The following is a 22,442-nucleotide window of genomic DNA, read 5'->3' as shown; positions in this document are numbered from 1 at the left end:
AACACGTGGGTATTTTGCAAAATGCCCAGGGTGGGGTCTCTGGGTTGTAGCAGGTGGGAGACATGGCGGACATGGCAATGGGGCAGAGATTTAATTAGCACACTTCACCCCCCCCCCCCCACCACCACCACCAACCCTGCACTCATAGCATCAATAATGCATGCCCCCCCTTGTTTCCACTGCCATAATTAATCCTCTCGTACTATAATTAAAAGGCAAAAAAATCCCACAAGATGGTCGTGCTTGGCCGGGCGTGGGGCTTACTTGGCACGGGAAATAATGGGGGGGGGGGGATAAAGTCTCTCACGTGCAGACCGAACAACGTGGACTTCAACATCCAAGTGGATGGCAAACATGTAGGAAGTAAACGAGAAGATCATTTCAGTGGTAAGAAGGCAGGTGCATGAAGACGACAGCAGTGCTCACTGACTGACTGCACCTGACAAGGTTTGACGAGCCAAACGGAAAAAGAAGAAGGAGAAGGAGAAGAAGAATAAGAAGCGGAGGAGGAGGTGGAGCCTACTGATGCTGCAATTAAGAACCTCCTTGTCTGCAAGGCCAGCTAACAAGAATGAATATTTCAGTCTGGAGCTCACAGTGTACGGTGGGGGCCAGGCACACCTACACACACAAACTGACAGATCTTAGCAAAGGTTTCCAGAATCATCACCACCCCCCCAAAAAAAATGAAAATAGATAAACAGATGCCACAATTATCACATCGGCGACATTGTGCAAAGCGGCCGTGCCAACTGTTCTGCTCATCGTACCCCACTTTGCACCACCATATGGCTAGTATAGAAAATGTACACACCTTTTACCCCCCTTCTACATACTTTGTTCCTTGAGTTGAATTCTTGTTCAGTTAATAAAAATTACAGGGCACTAGGTGACAGTGTCGCTCTTCTTGTATGCGCTCTTAAAACAATCATCTTTCAGCACTGGTGAATGGAAATGTCATTGATCCGTTGCAGAAAAAAAAACAATTTTGAAAGATAAGTAGTACTTCATACTATTTTACTTCATAAAAAGTAATGGCATAATTACATTGAACATGTTTTGCTTCATTTCACACGACTGTGGGACACTGAAGTACATCTCTAAATTCGGACTTGCTTGTGTAAAAACATTTAAAAAAAAACACTTAAAAATATTCTAGCGTGTGAATAATGAACCCCAATACAGCAAGTGGACACTGTGCAGTATTTTACATTTTTTATCAAGCAGTTAACCTATTTTTACACATGTATGCGTAAGAATCTTAAAACATGACATATTCAAATAATAAAAGATTACGCGTTTGTCAGGCATCTTCAAAGAGTGGGTCATTTTAAATTTTGTTTTATTGTACGGTGGTTAATTTCCCTTTCAACAAGTACATGAACACGTCAAAATCAAATTGTACCACCTTTATAATAAAGCTTTTATGACGTTGGGGACTAATTAATTGACTTAACATTTTGTCCTTTGGGGAAATGTCTGTACTGTATTAGTTTTTATCGTGCCAACGTTTCTGTTTTAATTTATTGACATTAGACTAAAGATGGAATTTTGTTTGAATTTTTAGGCGTCTCCTTCCGTACCCACTGTCTATGAATATGCATCCAAGTTCCTTTCGTGGGTGCCCGCCGCTTGGCCGCCTGCCAGCAATCGACACAGCTGGCAGATCGCGGTATTAAAGGCGGTCACGTGCCGCCTAAATTTAATCCGCCTCTACCTTTCGCACCTCGCCTTTCAGACCTACGCCTTTGTCGACGTCGCACGTCGTCGCGGTCCTTCCTCCCCTAAAAAAAAAAAGAAACACTATACGCTATTGACCAACCCGCCCCACCGCACCCTCTCCCTCCTCCAGACGTCCTCTGCCCCATCTCCACTTGATTTATCGCTCTAAAATACCACTGCACTAATTAGTCAAGTAATTAATTAATAGGCATTTGCATTTGTGCATATGCAATTAGCGGGTTGGAGAAAGGAGAGTGCAGATGGGGTCCGGGACGCTGGCTGATGTGTGCGTGCGTGCACGCGTGTGTGTGTGCGCGCGTGTGCGAGTGAGTGTGTGTGCGTGTGGGCTAGTAATAGGTCCAGAAAGACAAGAGAAGTGCAGGTCGTCACCTGGCACGTCTGATGGAGGATTGTTGGTGGGGGGGGGGGGTTGAGAAGGTGTGGCTTGATGACTTTCACCACCTACTGGATGACTTTCAGAGGAAAAAGAAGACATTTAAACATTAGTTTTATTGAACGTTTTGATTAGCTTAGCAAAAGCAACAGCAGGTGGCCTCCCCACTTGCCACTAATCTACGTACAAACACAAAGTCATTGAGAGTATTTTGGCAAATTGCATGCTGAGGCTGAGAGATGCCAAAGATGACATGATTGAGGAACTCCTCAGGTAATAAGCAAATTTCCGGGCAGTCTGACTGAAACTAGAAAATCCCTCAGAAAGTAAATGCCCAAAAAAATAACCAAATCCAGGTCAATAACACTGATCAATTCATCCTTGGCTGTCCCACCTTGTGGCAATCTGAATGGAAACACTAACCAGAAATTCCCTCAGAACATGCAATAAAAACCACAAAAATAAATAATACCGTGCGAGTCATCCTTACATCACGATGCTACGTGGCTACGTATTAGCTTGTAATGCAATTCAACACGGTAAGGGTATGATTAGCATGTAGCATTTCAGCACTCAGTTGTTTGTTTGTCCCGCCCGCAGCCAGACGCTGGTTCAAGTGGCTGCGTTGACATTCAGCATCCATTTTGGCAAGGTCACTTGAAGGTTGTTGGAGAGTGGAAACCTCCTCCTGCCAATCCTCTGCTTGGCACCGCTTGGATGGCACAGAGGTCTCGCTACTCTGAATTAATACCATTAACTTTTGTTTAACAGTTTGCTTTCTTTAACAAAGTTTGTTATCGAACCGGCTAGGGCCCAACGGTCTGATTTCTTTTTCCATTCTAGATGTTGAGCCATCTTTGCATGAGGTACATATAAACGTGCTTACTTTGCTGCGCTAACTAACTAACTCTTCACTCTTCCCAAAATGTTCAATGGAGCCTTAGCGAGCATCCGCAGTACACCTGCGAGGAATCACGTCTTCGAAATGGCACAGGTGTTTCCTAATCAACACTCCGTTGCGGTATGGTGGCCCATACCCCCAGAGCCCATGAGTGATTGTGGAATCAAATCTACGTCCTCAAAACGTCATGAATACAAACACACACACACACACACACACACACCCGTAAACTGGTGTGCTTCCAGGTTGACATCCCCGCATCCCAAAAGGGATGGACACATTAGTGAACAAGCACCATCACAAAGAACGCAAACATTCCCTCTGCTCACACACACAGAGGGGCGACCCAGGCTAGGACGCAACAAGCTTGTATCCCCGCCACGTCAACGCCTCCCTCGGCGTGGCGACGCTCTTCGCCAGCCAAATTGGACGCGGCGGTCATGGAGCTCATTTCTCCCGCATTAGCTCCACTAATGTGCACTAAATAGAGATCTCAGTGCAGGGACGGACAAAAAGCGGGCGCGCGGGAGGCAACGGGGCCAGGCGGGGTGTCGCCCCGTGCCAACTCTCCCTCTAGTGGCGACATACCCCTCCTTTTTCACGAGTGGCACACCTGCGGCCCGCGTCGTCATCTTCAGCCTTTGAGACACCAGCAAAAGTGCAGATAGCATATTTATGCGTACATCAAAGACTCTCTATTCCCGGAAGGAAAATGAGCTAGTAAACCCTAAAAAATATATAGTTTTGTGTGCTGCTAAGAAAAACAGCAGCACCTACCAAGGCACTCAGATTATTTTTAATTTGGAGTTTTATTGTTGGACCACTTCCCTGCTCTATGTGGAGATGCCATTTTCAAATTTCCAGAAGACTCATGGTTTCTCTTCAATGCATGCATTGCTAACCAAAACAGCAGCATTAACAGAGTCGGGGAATCTGACAGCACTGCTATAGTTAAAGAGCATTTATGAGATTAAAAGTAAAAGTAGGCTAAAACCTGTTTGGAGTTTTCATTGACAAACAGGAATAAACTATCTCATATTGAGATGACTCAAGTGACTAAAAGTAAAATGGCTGCCATTGAAGTCGACTGACAATTACGCCGTGGCTCTGCAATGTTGTACACATCCCTTTTTATATTCATGGAGCCAATTTGCCAGTGGTCTCACCACCCCAAAAATCTTCCCAGAAGAGTACAAAATGGCAAAATGACATTAAATTTCCCTATGTGTGTTATCACCGTAACGTAAGCTCGCTCGTCCCATTACCTTTGACCCTTTTCCCCCCTAAGAGTTTTTTCCTCAAGTGGGTCAACGGAACAAAACGCCGACTGAGGCCACGCTCGTCGGCATAGCATCATTGGATCCAATTAGGTAAATAAATAAACAATATGCCTTCTGCTCGGGCGGCCTTAATGCACTTCTAATGCATTCTCAGCGACACCCCACCACCACCAACCCACCTCCACCCACCAGTGGCCGCAGTGTGGCAGGCTGCACGTCTCCATTTAATTGATGTAATTGTACGATAAGCCGCCTACAGTCTTATGCGGGCGCTAAACTGATTAATCGCTTGTGTTAATATGATTTAATAGCAGGTGATCTGTTTAATGCGATTAGCCATGCAATGCAGATACAAGTCATAATAATAAGGGTGACTTGTGCAAAAATAAAGCGCTTTTTTAAAGGAGGTTCGGTCCCACATTTTTTTGGTGTGTGCCACCATTTTATTTGCTTGTCTGTTTTTTGTTTTGTGTTTTTTTTTTTTGCTGCCTTTGTGCGCACTAGTGTGGCGACAGATGGCGAAGCCCTCCTCCTCCTCCGCGTCCTCCTCTCTCTCTTGCTCTCCATCTATGTCTCTCCATCCCTCTCGCTCCACCCCTCCAGGGAGGCCAGATCCCTCCGAATGCGGGCGCATGTCAATCAGCGGGCCCCTCATGTGATGGCTCTTGCCGGTGACGTGCAGCCATATGGGCGCTGGCATCGCAGCCTTATAGCTGCTATGTAACCTCTTCTCTCGCTCTCTCTCATTCTCTCTCTTTCACGAGCTCACCCTTTCTCGTGGAGAGGGCGGAGGAGGAGGGGGGGCGAAGCACCCAGTGTAGGAAGAGCCCGCGAGTCTTACGCACCTGCACGCAGACACCGAGCGATTATGCCGCTTCGGTCCCTGAAGATGATGGTCTGAAAAAAAAAGGACCCCACCCCCTCCTTTTTTCTTGGCTACTGGACCCCCCCACCCCTCCCCTCCCATCCGGCGAGAAGAGCTCCAGCGCAGGTGAGTTTGCAAGCGAACGCGGGGAAAGACAATCTTGCGATTTACGGATGCACTCGAACGCACCTTTTTTGGGGGATAATTGGAATTAATCAGCTCAGCGTGCTTGCAGCGCGTGTTTTGTGCATATGGATACGAGCCACTTTTCTGTAGCGTCATCAAATTAATTCCTGTGGATGGGTAAGCAATATTTTTCGTATAAAATTACGCACTTCTTTTGTAGTTAATTTGTATAAATCAACTCATCGCGGTTCGTTCGTACGGACGCTGCACTAATGGGCAATGTAAGAAGATTACGTTTTTAACATCGTTAAATTAATACAGACCGAGTATGCAATGTTGCGTAGAGAATTACAGATTTGGACAAGCACAAACCATATTTTCGTTTGTCCGGATGGGTTCTAAATCAGCAATAAACGAATCTCTCAAATGTAATTAACGTTTATGTCAATGCAGTTGTTTTGCTTATAAAATTAGAAAATTCTCAACCAATTTATTTGCATCGTTCTTTTCACCCGTGCAAAGTAAACACACATCTCGGCTTCTTCGTTAAATCACAGCCCACGGCACACCTTTATATTTTTACGAGCTCTAAAAGCTTTATCTCCATTCCTAAATGCGAACGCATGCGTGCGGTGAAATCAATTTCATGTTTTTGCACGCTTGCCCTGTTCATTGTTTTTGCTTCTAATTGCTGCGGCGAAAGCAGACGCGAGTGTGTGGTTTTAAAAGTAGATTTTGCCCCTGGCGTGCCCACTAACACACACACGCACACACCCACGCGTACACACATCGAAAGATAATGACCAAAAAGTGTTCGACCGTCTTACATTATTGCAGATGTACATTTTTTAGAATCAATCATTTATGTAGTAAAAGGTTAAATGGTTACATTCATAATTGTTTAATTTATGTAATTCCTGTTGAGATCAAATTGGACCGGTTTTCATGTCTAAAACGAAACGCCTTGATTTTTCCCTGATGTGAAGTATTTTTTGAATTGACATTGTATGTTAAAGAGGGTGTAAAAATATCCAATTTATTCACTTCTTTATGGCTGACCGTTACGTTACCCGTGTGTCAATTTCAATATTTACCATAAAGGTAAAACCAAAATACACATAAAAATGTTATGTAAAACACATTTCTTTTATAACTGTAATTTTTTAATATTCACCAAATGAGTACCAAAGAAACAAAACAGAAACGTTTCAAATAAAAACAAATTAAAAAAACAAAACAAAAAGAAATTTGCTTATTGTTATTACCTTAATGCATGAAGCTTAATTTTTTTTCTATTTGAATTCAATAATGTAATTTTTGCAGTGCAAATTTAACACCAATAGATTAGTATTTTTCCCCAATTTATTTATTTATTTTATTGTGGGGGGGGGGGTCCTTCTGTCATCCTATGACAAGATATGTTGGGGATGAATAGTGTTGGAATGCAGCCAGGAGTGGATGTGGGCGTCCTAGCCTCCCTCCCTCCCTTTCTCCCCCCCCTCATGGGACCTGTAGTGTGTCCCCCTCCTCACCCTCTAAGCCCCCACTCCTACCAGAGGACATTGTGTTAATACAAATACTCAACTTTATTTGTAATTTACGATGACTAACAAATGAAATATGATAGTCTTCCCGGTGAGCCCAAAAACCTTTTATTGCCCCCCCAACTTCAAGATATGAGTAAAGTTGTTCCAAATTAAATGAATTGTTTTTGCCCCCCTCCCCCAAAAAATACAAGTAGCCTTTTATGAATTGTAAAGTCTAACCAGTTCAATGATCAATCATGTAATGAAATACATTATCTCCTTTTAGTCTTTTCTACTCAATTATGCGTTTTTTGCCAATATTCAAACGAGTTTCATCATGAGATGGATGCTACATTTGGGATTCCAATCTCACGACCCAAGTGTTGTATGGATTTACACCAAATGTTCTTGTCTTGTGGGGGGAGTGGACGGCCGAGATCGCCAACACTTGTATCCGCTTTAAACTTACTTGGGATGCCAGCAATGGAGCAAGCGTCCTATTGGTGGAGCTCTGGGAATCAGTCTTCATCTGGTTTGGAAAACTTGCATTGCCCTCTGAACACGTGTTTGTACTTCCGATTAGCACGTTTTCACACGTTTTCTTTCTTCCAAACGTAATCGTACATTTACCAGTTGCACCTGAAACAAAAACATAAAAAAAATGGGCAGTCAAGGAACGAGTGTATTTTTTTGGGAGACCCAACAAAATTAACACCACTAATAATTGAAGCTCATCATAATTGCTTATCATGATCCTTTAAAAAGGAAACGACCTACAGATTATTTGATTTAGAGAGAAAAAACATGCATGCTAACTGCACGTACATGTGTGATAAAAAATCTCTCTAACAACCCAGACTAAACGTAGCTCGGCCCCAATGTAAAAAGATTGTCTCTCAGTCGAGATGCATCGCTCGAACATAGTTTCTTGGACGAACTCGGAATTTACCATTTGGACAACGCTTTGGTGCCACCTTTTGGCACTTTAGCACATTTCAGAAAGGGCACAAAAACAAGGTGAACATTTTTTGGGTTGTTAATTTAGGATAAATGTAAAATTGGCAATTAGAGATTTATAAATGTGCAGGGAATTACTGAATTTTAAATGTGAATCATGAACCAAAAATATGTGTGATGCATTTTTAAGTAGCAATGACGGATTTTGAAAAATAATTGAAGTTGCAATTTTTTTTCCTCAGTATTGCGATCTTCCGATGTATTTTGAACAAAAACTAGCAATAAATTCATCTATAATACAATTTAAAAAAGTGTATCCAATTAATTATGCATGAATGTTTTGGCCTTCTTGGTTAGTTTGACACTTTGACTTACAGTCTTTTAAGCATCCAAACAAGAGTGGCGTAAACATAAATTAGTAAATCATAAATCAGATTACAACAGTAAAGAAAACAAATCTGTGGCTTTATCACTTAAACAAGAAAATATTGAAATTCAATTAGAATTAAGTCCTTACCTTAGACGACCAAAATGAAAGAAAATCACGTCTGATATGGAAGCATGTTGACTGTACATCATAAGCACTGAATTTACCCAGACACAATGTAAAAAAATGCTTTTACGTTAAAAAACATTTTTTGTCTATTTCCTGACATGCTATGGACCAAACCGGGAACTAAATCACAATTAATTTGTCAATTTGAAATAATGTCATGTTTTTGAATACACATGGAAATGAAAACATGTTTTTTTTTCAACCTGATTAATCGTCAGATTAATCGATTATCAAAATAATCATGAGCTGCGGCTCTAAATTTGATTAACCGTTCAGCATGACTTCAAGGTGATGTGAAAATTCAGTTCGTGTTTCTTTTCCCCTCCCTCCCAGAGGCAAAATGTTGACGAGGCTTTTCAACGACCCCTCGCTGCTCCCCGACGTGCAGAAATATTCGGGCTGGGCCGACGACAGCGACGAAGACAAGCTCAAAGAGGAAGACGGCGACACACGGGACAACATGGACGCCTCCTCTGAGCTTAGGGGCGGCAGCCGGACACACTCTGAGCACGCCGACGAGGACGAGGACGAGGACGAGGACGACGAGGACGACTGCGCCGAGGACAACGAGTGCGACGGCGACGACATGGAGGGAGAGCGCCCCAAGAAGCGGGGCCCCAAGAAGCGCAAGATGACACAGGCCCGCATCGAGCGATCCAAGATGCGCCGCATCAAGGCCAACGCCCGCGAGCGCACACGCATGCACGACCTCAACTCGGCGTTGGACAACCTGCGCAAGGTGGTGCCCTGCTACTCCAAGACGCAGAAACTCTCCAAAATCGAGACCCTGCGCCTGGCCAAGAACTACATCTGGGCCCTGTCTGAGATCCTACGCTCAGGCAAGCGGCCGGACCTTGTGTCCTACGTGCAGACCCTGTGCAAGGGCCTCTCGCAGCCCACCACCAACCTGGTGGCCGGCTGCCTGCAGCTCAATTCCCGAAACTTCCTGACCGAGCAGCAGTGCCCCGAGGGGGCTCGCTACGGCTCAGGCTCCTTCGCCATGCACTCGTACCCGTACCAGTGCGCCCGGCTGTCCAGCCCGCACTGCCGCCAGGGCTCGAACTCGCACCCGCTAGGCTCGCACGGCTACTGCCCCACGTACGACTCGGCTTACGGGGGCGGCGGAGGCTCCCCGGAGTACAACAGCCCTGAGTACGAGGGGCCTCTCAGCCCGCCGCTGTGTGTCAACGGGAACTTTGCTCTCAAGCACCAAGGCGCAGCGTCGCCCGACCACGACAAGGCGTACCACTACTCTATGCACTACTCGGGCCTGCCCGGCTCCAGGCCCGGCGGCGGCGGCGGCGGCAGCGGTGCCCACAACCTGGTGTTTGGCTCCTCAGGGGCCCGCGGCGGCATTCACTCTGAAAACGTCCTGCCTTACCACGACATGCACTTGCACCACGAACGCGCGCCCGCCTACGACGAACTCAACGCCTTTTTCCACAACTAAGCCGGAGCGAGAGAGCGCCCCCTTGCTGCCCACAATCTTAATTCACATTTCATTTATTTGACTTTAATTTCTTGTTGTTTGCAATCGTCAGGGAAATGAGAGCCGTAAAAACATGCGCCACCACTGTACACAAAGATATGTATTTTACACTTACACAAAACTAGAGGTGCAATGATTAATTGATGACTAATCAATTATCAAATGAATCAATTATTTGTGAATCGATTAATCGTTTAGGTAGCTTTTTTTTGGTTTAAAATTGTCTGAATCCTCAGAATTTTAGCCTATCAACAGTAAACATTCAGAGATTTCAATTCACTGTATAAAAAACACAACAAAAACAGTAAATTCAGTGGGAACGACTTTAAAAATAACAATTATTGACATCTGACAACTTGCTGAGTTGTTCTACCTTTTAAGTTTGGGGAGGAGCAATACATGGAACTGAATTGGCCAACTTAAAATTGTATCCAAGTTTGTTGCCTTGAAATTTTGAGTTCACCCAAACTCTTATTTTATTTTTTTTTATACAGTGTAGTCCTTCATGATCTTTGTGTTGAGTCAAAATAGGACATTTTCTTTCACTTTGGAAGGATGGACATTAAAACGTTTTGTTTTTTTTTAAATCATATTTGAAAGTTACAACCCTATATCTAAGGAGGAAAATGTACTTTGTATTTGTGTTGGTGCTCGTTTATCTTATTAATTTCCCACTTGGCCACTGACGAATTGGAGGAAAACTGTACACTATGAACATTTGCAGGAGGTTGTGAGTGTTTTTTTCCCTGTTCATGAAGTTATCAAACAGTTTCTAGGGCTGTTTTTTTATTTTTCTTCCTTCTCTCAAATCTGTTGTTTGGCATCTATGCAAAAGCAGACACACGAAAACATTTCCTATTTTTTCTTACTCTGATTCTTGATCCTCCTTTAACTAACTCATTACACTCAATTTTCCCACTTTTATTTAACAAATTGTTTCTTATTGCTGCTGCACGTCTATTTATTATTGTGTTCCCGCCCACCCCCTGTAATTAAAGTGAATAGTCAATGCAAATGAAGGGATCCCCTGTGTGCTTATTTATTAATTTTCCCATCCAGTCCGTCAACTTTGTATTCAACCAAACTGTGTGGCATAAAAAAATTCAATAAAATGACAAACATGAAATTGTGCAACTTTATTTGTTTCCGTTATTTCCCACTCATATCATATTCCCTTCATTTATTTAGATCCGATTTTTTTAATTAGGCGATTAGTGTACGAGACCCCTCCTTCCTTCATGTTGGCATTTTTCTCCTCCCTGCGCGAGGTAATTTGGCGCCCAAAGTGAGCGCGATCGTCACGTGTGCCAGATATCTTAATATTTGACAAAACAGTCGTTTAAAATACAAGTGTGTGGGTGCGTGTGTGTCCGAGTTCACGCGGAAATTGTGTGGTGAATTTAAAGCAACGCTCTTTTTGACTGGCCAGTGATGCGTTCAAGGTCAACTCGGTCATTTGACAAACCACCACATATTTATCCAGAACACTTTCGTTCAATCCAATGATTTTTACATGTATTTTAGACGCATTTAAAAATTTAAGATTGCGTTGTTAGCCAATTAAATTCCGCCATTTTGTGTAGGCCTTCATTTTTCACTCTCATATATGTGCATTATTACAGTTCAACGAGAGTAACAAAATGAAGCAGTCTTTCACAAATATAAGATTGAGTTATTGAGTTATGAATCTTCATTGGTTAAAAATAATTTCAAGATCAGAAAGCGGCACTGAACAATCCAAACCTTATACTGTATACCACACACAATACATACTAAATACATAATTCCCAGGCTGGTGCATCCGTTACCACCTCAACTAGGTTTGGACCGGTGCCCCAGCATCCATATGCCGCCCCTCTCTGCAAAATCTAAAATAAAAGTGCCGTTGCATAGTGACCACCCGCGAATTGAATGGAGCAGTAGGGCCTTACAAAGGCCTGCGTCGGTCCCATGAACGCAACATTTTCACCTTTTGCGGTTGTCCAAATCGTTCCGATTTTAATTATTATTCGAAAACTGTCCCAAAATTTTTTTCCTTATTTTTATTTCATGCGCTATTTGATTTTTGCACATAGTCCTCAAGCATTTTATTTTAACCCCGCAAATGTTCATTCCAAGGCCTATTTACCACATTTCAAAAATAGATATCGCTATATTAATGATGACGCAATATAGTTCTTCGAATATATATATATATATATATATATATATATATATATATATATATATATATATATATATATAAATATAGATAAATAAATTACAATTTGGGGCGAATAATATTCAATATTGATAATTAAATTTTGGGGCAAATAGAGTGGGAGGAACCACACACTTAAATGCTGCTTTCTATTTTTTGTGGCAGTTTAAAAAAAAACAGGATTTAGCAAACACGTAAGGGTTATTTATTTAGATTTTTTAATGTAGGCACATGTTCTAGTTTAAGTTTATTTATTCCTCCTTTGTGCACGCCTCGGCCTTATTTGTGCGGAGAGGTGCGCCCATCACAGGCCAGTGCTTGTGTGTGTGCAAGCGTGTGTATGAGAGCGTGAGCGTGTGCGTGTGATCCAAGCAGTCCACCGAGCCAAGTCCCTTAATGTTCCCCCGCAGCAGCGCGGTTCGCGGGCCAAAGTGGGAGTGCTGGGAGGGGGGTCCATCATCCATGTCTCCTTGCTGATTTTTTTTTTTGGAGCATCTGTTCATTAACCAACAGCGGACACACATGCGGCATTTAGAATTATTTTAAATTTTATTTTCATACTGAATACTTGTTTCTACGCCTTTTATTTTATATTCCACGTATTTTCTTTTATATTTCCTTCTAACAGTAACACAAGCACTTCTTTCCTCTTCTTTTTATTTGGGTGCATGTTTTTTTTTTTTTTTGCGTGAAAAACTTGCTTAAACTTGCAGTGACACCGTGTGCGTGCGTGTGCGTGTGCGTGTGTGTGTGCGTGCGTGTGTGAGTGATCTCGCTGTTTAAATTATCATGTACCGTGCAGCCGGCCCACTCTTTTTCTCACTCAAACTTGAGAGTGTGTTTGTCCGACATGGCCATGAGCAAAATGTCACAAGTACAATGGTGTGAAGTCCAATTAGCCAGCAGAAGACCCAATAATAAATAAATAAATAAATACAAGTGTGTGTGTAGTTCTGTAATATTCTTAGAAAAAAAAGAAGTATCGTAAGGATGGAATTAATAATTAAAATACAGTTGTACCTTGGAACCCAATCTTAATTTTTTCTTTTTTCATTGAAATGAATGGAAATGCTCTTAATTGTCGCAACGCGTGTTTTAATGACAAAAATCAATCCCAAAATATTCTTCAGGAACATAAATATAATGTTAAATTTAAAAATAATTTAATAGTTTTTATAACACTTTGTTGTGCCCACTTCAGCCACCTGGGGACAGACACGGATAATTTGCAATATGTCAAATCCTCTCAGCTCATCATAATAATACTAATATTGGTCATTCTACACTGAGGATAAAGAATATATTACTCTGAGTACTGTTATATTTTCCGTCTACAAGTGTTGTTGCATCGTTACATCCATTGCTGAAAGGGTTCTGGTACTGCAACACAGATGCTACTTAGCCTTAGCATTAAGCTAGCAGACTTAAAGCGCGAGCGATGTAGTGGTTTTAAAAGGTATGATTATTTTTGTTTTAAATTTTTAATTTGACAGTAAACTTCAACTCAGAGTCAATCAACAGCTTGAAGCCGTTATTTAAGAAATTGGTCACTGTTTTTCAAACTTCCACTTCATGTGAAGTGATTGAGATACACTAAAACAGTGAGATCAAAAATAACCTAAACATGGGTCAAAAAGGGATTGACCCTAATTGATTAGACCCATTTTTGGGGTTATTTATTTAACCGAGGGGTGGACAAGTGCGGTCTTTGAGGTTCACAATCCTTCAGGTATTACATTGCCGCCCTAGGTTGCGTTAAAAATCAAAGAGGGACTGATGAATAACCACAAATCAACCCAATTTTGGGATTTAAGGGGCGACTGGTACATTTTTGACCCAATATTGGGTTATTTAGTGTTTTTTCAAGTGTACAGCTCTGATAACTGAAGTCTGGGCTCAGAAGTCAAAGCAAAAATACAGAATGACAGCTTGTATCTGGAATTGTTTTTTAAAATTGAGTCACTCAATTGGGTCAAAAAAGGACCGACCACAAACGAATAACCACAATACAACCCAATATTTGGGCTGTTTTGTGCAAAACAACCGATTTGATTCTTTTGTACAATCCGATTTTTTGGGTTATTAATGCACAAAAACATGTAGAAAATGCAACTTGAAAAATAATTGAAAAAAAAGTGCGCAAACTGGTGATGAAGATGAAATTCTGCAACATCTGCGTGTCTGCGCACACTCAAATGAGGAACATGAAGAGCTGCAGGTCCTGCTCGGGGGAGAGACCCGAAGAAGAGGAGTGGGTGAAGGCGGTCTTTTTGGCGGGTGTCCAGGAATGTCGGGGAGGGGGAGGGGCAACATCTGGCAGATGTGCACGCACGAGGGGAATGAAAATAGTCTTTTCTTCTTGACGGGCAAGCACCTTGCTCTTCATCCCCGTCCTCATCCTCACGGCATGCGAGTGTGACGTGGGGGGTGAGGGTTATATGGCCTTAGTTTAGGAGGTTAAGTAGGAGCGTGTACAGGGACACAACTGGATGAGAGAGCTTGGTGTGGGGGGGCATTGCTTAGGTTGCTGGTCTGCACAGATGGCGTGCGCGTGGGTCCGTTATGATAGGCTTGGATGATGCCCTCGTGGTCACATGGGCAACAGTAATTGGCCTCCATATTGACCAGTTTGCAGCGTTGGGGGGGTTGGGGGGGTTTGAGGGGGTGGGGGCGCTCTCCCAGCTGGACCTGTCACACGGCATTGAGCACACCCCACTGATCATCCACCCCACACCCTGCCTCGAACCCTTCACCGAAACCTTATGCTCCACCTACTTTGTCTCCCCATTTCATGTCTGCAAGGGTCGTAGGTCATCTTCAGTCTCACGCTGCTCTGAGAGTCACTTGCTGCTAGCACCTCAGAAACTGTCAATCATTTCCTATCACTTACAATAGTCTCACTTCCTGTTTCGTTTTTTACTTCCTGATTCAAGTATAAAGGGAAATGAAACCGCCAATTAAAAACAAAATAAAAACACCTATTTGCCAGTCCAATTTATCATCACTGTCCAATTTAAAACCCAAGTTCAAGACTGTTGGCTTTAGATAAGTCAGCAGGGTGGGATGTACAAGGGCAACTGGAACTAGAAGGCCAACTTCAGTTTTGTTTTTCTTGAAGTTCAGTGCCATCAAGACCTTGATTTCCTCCAGACAGAATAAAAGTGGCCTTAAAAAGAAAGTGTCCTTTTTGCTTAGCGGGATATAGATCTGACTGTTATCTTCATTTTCGTGAAAGAAAAATCCAAGCTGTCTTAAGATGGAACCCAAGGGCAGTAAATACAACAAAAACAACAAGGGCCCCAAAATGTAACCCTGTGGAATGCCATACGACAGCGGGACAGAGCGGGATTTTACCTTCACACATTAATTCCTGTTTTGACCATCACTTGTAGAACAATTTGGTAAGGATGGTCATGAACAAGAATATAAATGGACAAAACAGGACAATTTTCTGACCAAATAACATTAATAATATTGACTCATAACAGTAAAAATAGTTGAAACTCTGCATGGCTTCCTGATTTAACAATACACTCAGGCCCATTAAGATGACTTATTTTCTTACAGCGTGGGTAACCAACAGACCTCTTTCTATGTAGCTGACCAAGTTTTAGCATGCTATCACCCCCCCACCTGGCGCATGTGTGTGTGCGTGTGTGTGTGTGTGTATGCATTTTGCCGCGTGATGCCCGACTGCGAGGGAGTTAGCACTGGAGAGTGCCTCTCATCTCAGACTTGGCAGGGGAGGGTCTCCGGGTACGAGCAGAACAATGGTCTCTCCTTGGCTGCTGTCAGCCAGCAAACACACCACGCTGGCATGCGCTCAATGGCGGGAAAAAAAAAAGAGCGGGATGGAGACAACGGGGATGGACGGGAATGTACACACACGTGCACAAAAACACACACGTGTAGACACCCGTGTGGCATCAAAATGGGCATTGATGGTACCAAGGAGGATTGTGAGATGACATGAAAGTCATTTGTAAAAATGTCTGCAGCGATAAAACAATAAAATGGGTGACATCACGTGGGATTTCAGCTCAGCGAGCATCTGAAACAGGGCTGGGCAACATAAATTAGTTGAAAAGTATTTTTTTTTAGCTGTTAATTCCTAAAATGTCTTAATTTTCATGTATTTACTCATTATTTATCACATATTTACGTGTAATAATTTGTCAATTTATTTATTGTAAATATTAAAATATTAGTAAAATAAACATTTGATAAATTGGTTCATTGCAAATGTATTAAATATAAATGGGAGAATTAAAGCTAGGCATAATGTATTTTACGTAAACATTTCAACTATTTTTAAACGATTTGATTTGCTTCTTTTTTAATCCATGTTAAAAACAAAAACAATTGTTGTAATGGACCAACACACACACTTTTAATACATTTAAACTCATTCAAACATGCCTTAGCACCTGTTCTCACTCTATTGATGTCAAGGAATCACTATAAAATCCCCGAGGAACTGAAAAGAGACAAAGCGTGCTTGCTTCTTGCTATTCATTTGGCACTCCCAGTCGAACTTGACGGCAAGACTGACATAAAACAACTGATTTGAGTTGCAAATGAGGACACGGAATGAATCTAAGTCATATCTCAAAGCAAGTTCATCTAAAGAAAGTGTGTTTGTCTAATGCTAACACAAAATACTGGATAACAGAAATTAGCATAGATGTTACGGTAATTATAAGCCTTCAAACAAGTTCTGCTTGAAAGAAACGGAGCAGCAAAAAAAAATACAAATCTAATTACGATTTCCTTTCCCCTCAATATTGCGATTACAGTACGCTATGCGATTATTTATTTATTTTTTTTTACCTCGACAGTGAAAGCTTTCACATTAGTCACAGATTAATGAAACAGATTCACTCTGATTGTACCATTATCCCCTATGTGGAAAAACCATTGGACCTTAGTGGTTCCACTGTATTTTCTTCCAGGCGTGAACCGCGTGTGCGCCCTTCCTTAAGCGTGACGAGGATGAGGAGGAGGAGAGACGGGAGATGAGGTTCAAGTGTGTACGCGCGTGTGATGAAGGGGGGCAGGAGGGAGGGGGGGGTGTCTGTAGAGGTAGTGGTTGGGGTGGGTGGGGGGTTTAAATTCTGTGACATCTGTTCATTACAACTAGAGTGTGTTTATTTTTATACAGCCACAAGCAGCGAGCTCGACTGGCACCGCTGGTTAATGTACCAGCCCCACACTGCCAATGAAATATTCACCAGCAGAAGGGGAGGAAGAAAAAAGAAGAAATAAAAGCCAGGAGAGGACAAAGGCAGAAAAACAGAAAAAGAAAGATGTGTAGACGATGCACGAGCATGCAGTGTTATTATTGACACATGCAAAGTTCTACTTTAGTGCAATTAAAAAAGAAATCTGTCAGCAACCACAATTGAGAAAGTCCCAAAAAATTGCACCGCCTCTAAAAAGCGTAGCATCGCATTTTACCCAGATGAAAGATTGCACTTCAAAACATATATAAGTGTAAGTGTCTCTAAATCTTATGTATAAACTTCTGAAAAGAAATCGCTGGGAGAATCTATATTGACATTTTCTTTAACAGAGGAAATAACTAGACTTTAATCCCTAGAACTAGACTACACAGAAACATATGGTACATTTTTTAAAAATTCGTTCTCATTTTCGTATAGGATACAAATTGCTAGAAAATAAATAAAAATAAAAATAGTAGGAAATCATACGCAAATTTAAGGCCTTTTTGCTCATAACTGGATCACCACAGTAAATACATCAAATAAAATAAAATGGTTTGTGACATCTCATATTCTGCTAATTACAATTACTTGTTTTCATAGACATATGGGATCGAAGCATTATTATGCTACAAATCCAATTCTATAAGCATAAAAGAACATTTGATAAATCACACCATGTCATTGCATTTTAGCCAAAATACATGATTTTTCTTTTTTTTTTTAAAGAGTGGGGGCATTTTGCTGCCCCCCTCGTTGAAGTAGCAGCAGAGAATAAATCCAATCATCGTGACCCAGCACACTTTAGCATTAACAAGCCCCTCGCCACTGGCCGGCCCCCCCTGCTACCGCCGCTCCCGCGGGACGGCTTGCTCTGGAATGCCGCTCATGGGGAAGAATCTGGCTTCAGGCGCTCAATATGTCACATGTGTCTGCGTGGGGAAGGGAGGGGTAGGGGAGGAGCCCTACGACGGGTTTTGGGGTGGTGCAGTGGGGCGCTGGCAGGTCGGCGTGTTGGAGTGCGACAGATTAAAGGTTTAAAGGGTTGTGATTAACAGGCTCAGGACACTCGGTCTGGGTGGGATTAGGGGGGCATTAAGAGCTCCTGTGCAGCCGCACATTAGATATTCATTAGAGTGTGCTCGCCCTCGTCATGCCAGGCTCGAACTCACCGCCTCCTTCATGCCATGCACTACCAACGCTTTGTTTCTAATAATTGCAAGTCTTCCATTGAACCTTGAGTCAAATAAAGTCAGTAACACTTCAATCTACAACAATATTCTAAAAATAACAAAATTGAACTTAAAGTAAATTTGAGGTAAACCAAATTACACTAAACGACTTAATTTTTTTAACTTAATTTCTTGGCATTTATCCAATTCCTTCTTTTAAACTTGTTGCTAAAAACGGATATTCCGCTATAGTTTCAGCGAAGCTTTTGAAGCCCAAGGAGAGAGGTCAACGCAAGAGTGCTGCAGTGTGTTGGTGACTAGCTATGAAGTTCGCGAGTGCGCGGCAAATGGCCATTGGTCATGCTGTCTCTATGATTGGTTGTTTTTCCTCAGGTGCGGTGGTTTTTTAAAACTCAAATTAGAATTCAAATATGAGGCCAGAGACCTATGATTTCTCATTTTGCCATTTGCTACCGACTAAAAACAACATCAGAGTTACGCATCACCTGTTTTCTGAGTTTGGTCATGTGACGCTCACCAGCTGAGATGTGATTGTGACTGAACACTTTATAGGGTCTGTAGTGCAGCACTATAAAACACAGAGTGAGCCCCAGACTGGACTTTAGACACCACTGACTGTCTTGACTAACTTGTTGAATGATGTAAAAACACAAACTATTTACGAGTAAATAATGCGGGTGGGGAAAAAAAAAATCATCCACAACCAGGAAGCAACAGGTCGCAAGTTAAATGTGGTCCTTCACTCTTGAAATACTGTTTGACAAACTTTTCACCCTTTTTTTTTTTTTTTGCTGTTGTTGGATTGTTGTGTTTGTTCCTGGAGTGCCAAGAAGAAGTAAAGCCCTCCTTCTCCTCCACCACCGCAGATTAAGGGATTAGCAGGCGAGGCGAGCGCGAAAGCCTGCTAATTCTCACCCCAGCACACATCGGAGGAAGACGATGCTAAGGAGAGCCCCGCCGCCACGAGGCACCGTCGGGACCCCGCGGAGCAGCTGTGCCACGGCGCTGGTATTTTGGTCTATTAGAACAAACACTTTTATAAGGCAAACTTTGTGTTACTCCTACTTTTAATCTCTCCATTATATATTCTTTTCATTCAGTCAATAATGAGCACTTTGCTTTATGTATTTCGGTCCATTTCCTTCTCAAATTGTTTCTTTTATTTAATTCCCAGCTGCATTTGTTGTTGACGCGAGCTGTCGCGCATTCTGTTACATCGTAATTTGATTGGTTTTTGTCAAATGTAATTAAATTAAGCTGCTTTTTTTGTGGCCTCGGCTTTGAATATGAGCAAAAAAAAAAAAAAGATATTTCCACCGTGCATGGTAATAATGCAAATGCCTCTTGCATGAGTCCAGAATAATGATACAAAATGCGACACGAATTAATAACGATTATAAAATGCATAATTTATTTGTTTGTTTTGTTTTGTACTAAAACAGTTGGCATGTCCATTAATTTAAGGAAAGAAGTAAATGGTATCTTGGAGTACTTCAGGCATTAACTTTGGGTAAAGCCCCCATTTTAACAAGGCATTGCTTGCAGTTTGTACTCCAAACCACCAGAGTGCGCGTAGTACCAGAAATTTGGCATTAGGTTATTAGCGCTAACCTAAGATAAGATCAGAAAATTTTACTGACCTCACTGAACTCTATATGAAAGTCCCATATGGCCACTTTGTCCAACGTTGTCACTTTGTCCTCCATCTCGGACACCAAAATGTGCTTTCCTGTCGACACATTGAAATCACCTTTCAGCAATTCACATAGAGCTGTCCAATTTGAAAAGTCCAAGTCAGACGAAGTAATTCTTAAGAGTGCAGTATATAAATCTGCCTGGACTAACTTCCTCCTTAGGTGCGTCGGCTAAAAGCTTGCCCAAGCCACTTGTGAGCATTTTATTGGTTCCGAGATGGTCAAGTCCAGGTCGCTGAGAGGCAAAGGTTTAAAAGTTTAATGTAAAAACACTGTGAGTTGTAATAGGTCTGGGCGGGAAAAAAAATGATCACGATCATTTTGATTGATACTGAAATCGCAATTATTAAAATCCATTATTAATTGATTTCAGAACCTAGCACCCACCCCCACCAATCCATTAAATTTTACCGTCAGCTACAAAACAACCCAAATATCAAATACGATGTGCAATTTAAACCTCTTGCATATTCATTCTGCTTCATATTTTACTTGTTGAGATGTGTCAATATAAATAGGGGTTAAAATGTGTTATTTGATTCAGCAAAATGCTACAACGCAGAGGCAAGGAAAGTTAGTATACAAGGTCTTCTGCTTAAACAATAAATTGGATCATTTGTAAGAACCTGTTATGCTAAATTTCCACACACGCCAGCACTTTAAAACAATAGTTTAGCTACAGGAGCTTGACAAAGTGTGGAAATTTTGGCACGGCACAAAATGCAACACAATGCGGGAAAGACGATTTCCCAACGGTGTGTCACCTGCGTGCACACCCCATTTATCTCAGGCATGCACTTTGGAGACCCTAAATGCGAGCATCCGTCTCAGTGTACGGTAAACACGATAAAAGGGAGTGGGCGAAGGCGGGGATACGTTTCGAGCACGTGCTCTCCAGCAGGCAGCGGACAATGTGGGGCTGGCAGAGGGGCTGCCTCGTGCCAGGGGGAATAAAGTGCCACATGGTGCCCCCTTATGAGAGGGAGGGGGGGCTCGAGCCCTGGAGGCTAGAGGGTGGAGCGGGAGGGGAGGATAGTGAATGTGTTTGTGCAGCTACGTGTGCCGAATATGCGGAAGATGCATCATTGAGGTGTAATAAATGGAGATACATGTGGAGCAAGAGTGGGCAACGTATGGCCCACGTACCACTTCTAGCATGCACCATTGCAAATACGGAAATTCATTTTAATGAATAAAAATCATTTCTTTACCTTATAAAATTATTGGTTGATTCGGTCGATATAAATGGCAAGAAATTGATTGTAACTAACAATCTAAATAATTTTCATTAATTCTTTATAGTCACACACAAAAACTATCATTTAAACTTATATGATAAAAATAGAAAATGAAAATTACTATTTATAAATGATACTAATTTAGATTTTTTTTTAGAAAATACTATACAAGACTGTTTTTTTTTTTTAAATTTGGGAGATTTTCCTAATACATTTCATTGGTTGTCAATTATGTGCATTTTCTGTTTGCGGGTCGATTATAATACCAAATTGTATAAATACAAATTTGAAATCTCTCAATAATCCCGTTTAAAAATAACAATAAATATGTTTAAAGAAAGAAGCTACTACAATGTTTTTATAACCTCTTCTAGGAGAGACCTGGCCGGATCGTCTGTTGTGAAAATCAAATGTAGCACCTGAGCACCAGAAGTTTGCCCAACCCTGATGTGACTGTGAAACTGATTGTGTGTGTGAGCGTGTGTATGTGTGTGTGTGTGTGGAGAGATGGAGTACACCATGGGGGGAGTCCCACTTCCCTTTTGCATCTTAAATTCCTCAACATCTGTTCAAACCTTCTTGGGTTGCGATGCTGTTGTGCGTCTACGTGTGTGCACGCTCGGCTGAAGGTGCTCCCTAACGAGACGTGGGCTCATTTTCTGCAATACTTGCAGGTGATGCCAGGCACCCGCGCCCAAACGCGAACAAGGCAATCGACTCAAAAAAAGCCGTCACCGACCACTAAGTCAAACGTGCGTTTTATCAACATCTAGGTCAAATGATCGGCCCAGGAGTGTGGCATACACTTGAGTTTTTTTTTGTGTGTGTGTGTGTGTGTATTCCAGCACAGATTGGAAGATGTGGGTTAGCCTTAGCATCCCACGTGCACGTGTGAATGCGAAATGACAACGGGAGATGAAATATTTACGGGCGGTCTCTGGAGTGAACGTGACGGGAGTTTTCCAGGCGAAAAAAACAAACGGGCACGGCAGCTGCGCGAGCCTTTTGATGCCCTGTTTCGTCACGTCGTTCTTCTATCATGTTTACCAAAATTACGTTTATTAATTAGGCCATGCTGT

General features: G+C 42.1%; 1 protein-coding gene and 1 long non-coding RNA gene across 3 annotated transcripts in view; one reads left to right on the top strand and one right to left on the bottom strand.

The window, feature by feature from the left end:
• Window positions 1-4,938: 4,938 nt before the first annotated feature.
• LOC148322688 (neurogenic differentiation factor 2-like) lies at window positions 4,939-10,942 on the top strand. Of its 2 annotated transcripts, none has more exons than XM_088317725.1 (2): window positions 4,939-5,288; window positions 8,661-10,942. In XM_088317725.1, the coding sequence occupies exon 2, from the start codon at window positions 8,668-8,670 to the stop codon at window positions 9,775-9,777; it is 1,110 nt and encodes a 369-aa protein (XP_088173851.1). In that variant the 5' UTR covers window positions 4,939-5,288; window positions 8,661-8,667; the 3' UTR covers window positions 9,778-10,942. The 2 variants fall into 2 exon arrangements, with proteins under 2 accessions (XP_088173851.1, XP_088173852.1); XM_088317726.1 differs by lacking the exon at window positions 4,939-5,288 and adding an exon at window positions 5,307-5,465.
• Window positions 6,896-22,442, bottom strand: part of LOC148322687 (uncharacterized) — a 27,796-nt gene continuing 12,249 nt past the window's right edge. Inside the window, exon 3 of the long non-coding RNA XR_015846696.1 lies at window positions 6,896-7,453. This is a non-coding gene — a long non-coding RNA (uncharacterized LOC148322687). The remainder of the gene's footprint in view (window positions 7,454-22,442) is intronic.

This window comes from Idiotropiscis lumnitzeri, chromosome 15, assembly GCF_059441095.1.
Source record: "Idiotropiscis lumnitzeri isolate Australia: NSW breed Sydney's pygmy pipehorse chromosome 15, RoL_Ilum_1.0, whole genome shotgun sequence".
In the NCBI taxonomy this organism is placed as follows: domain Eukaryota; kingdom Metazoa; phylum Chordata; class Actinopteri; order Syngnathiformes; family Syngnathidae; genus Idiotropiscis; species Idiotropiscis lumnitzeri.
This window is presented reverse-complemented; position numbering and strand designations above follow the sequence as displayed.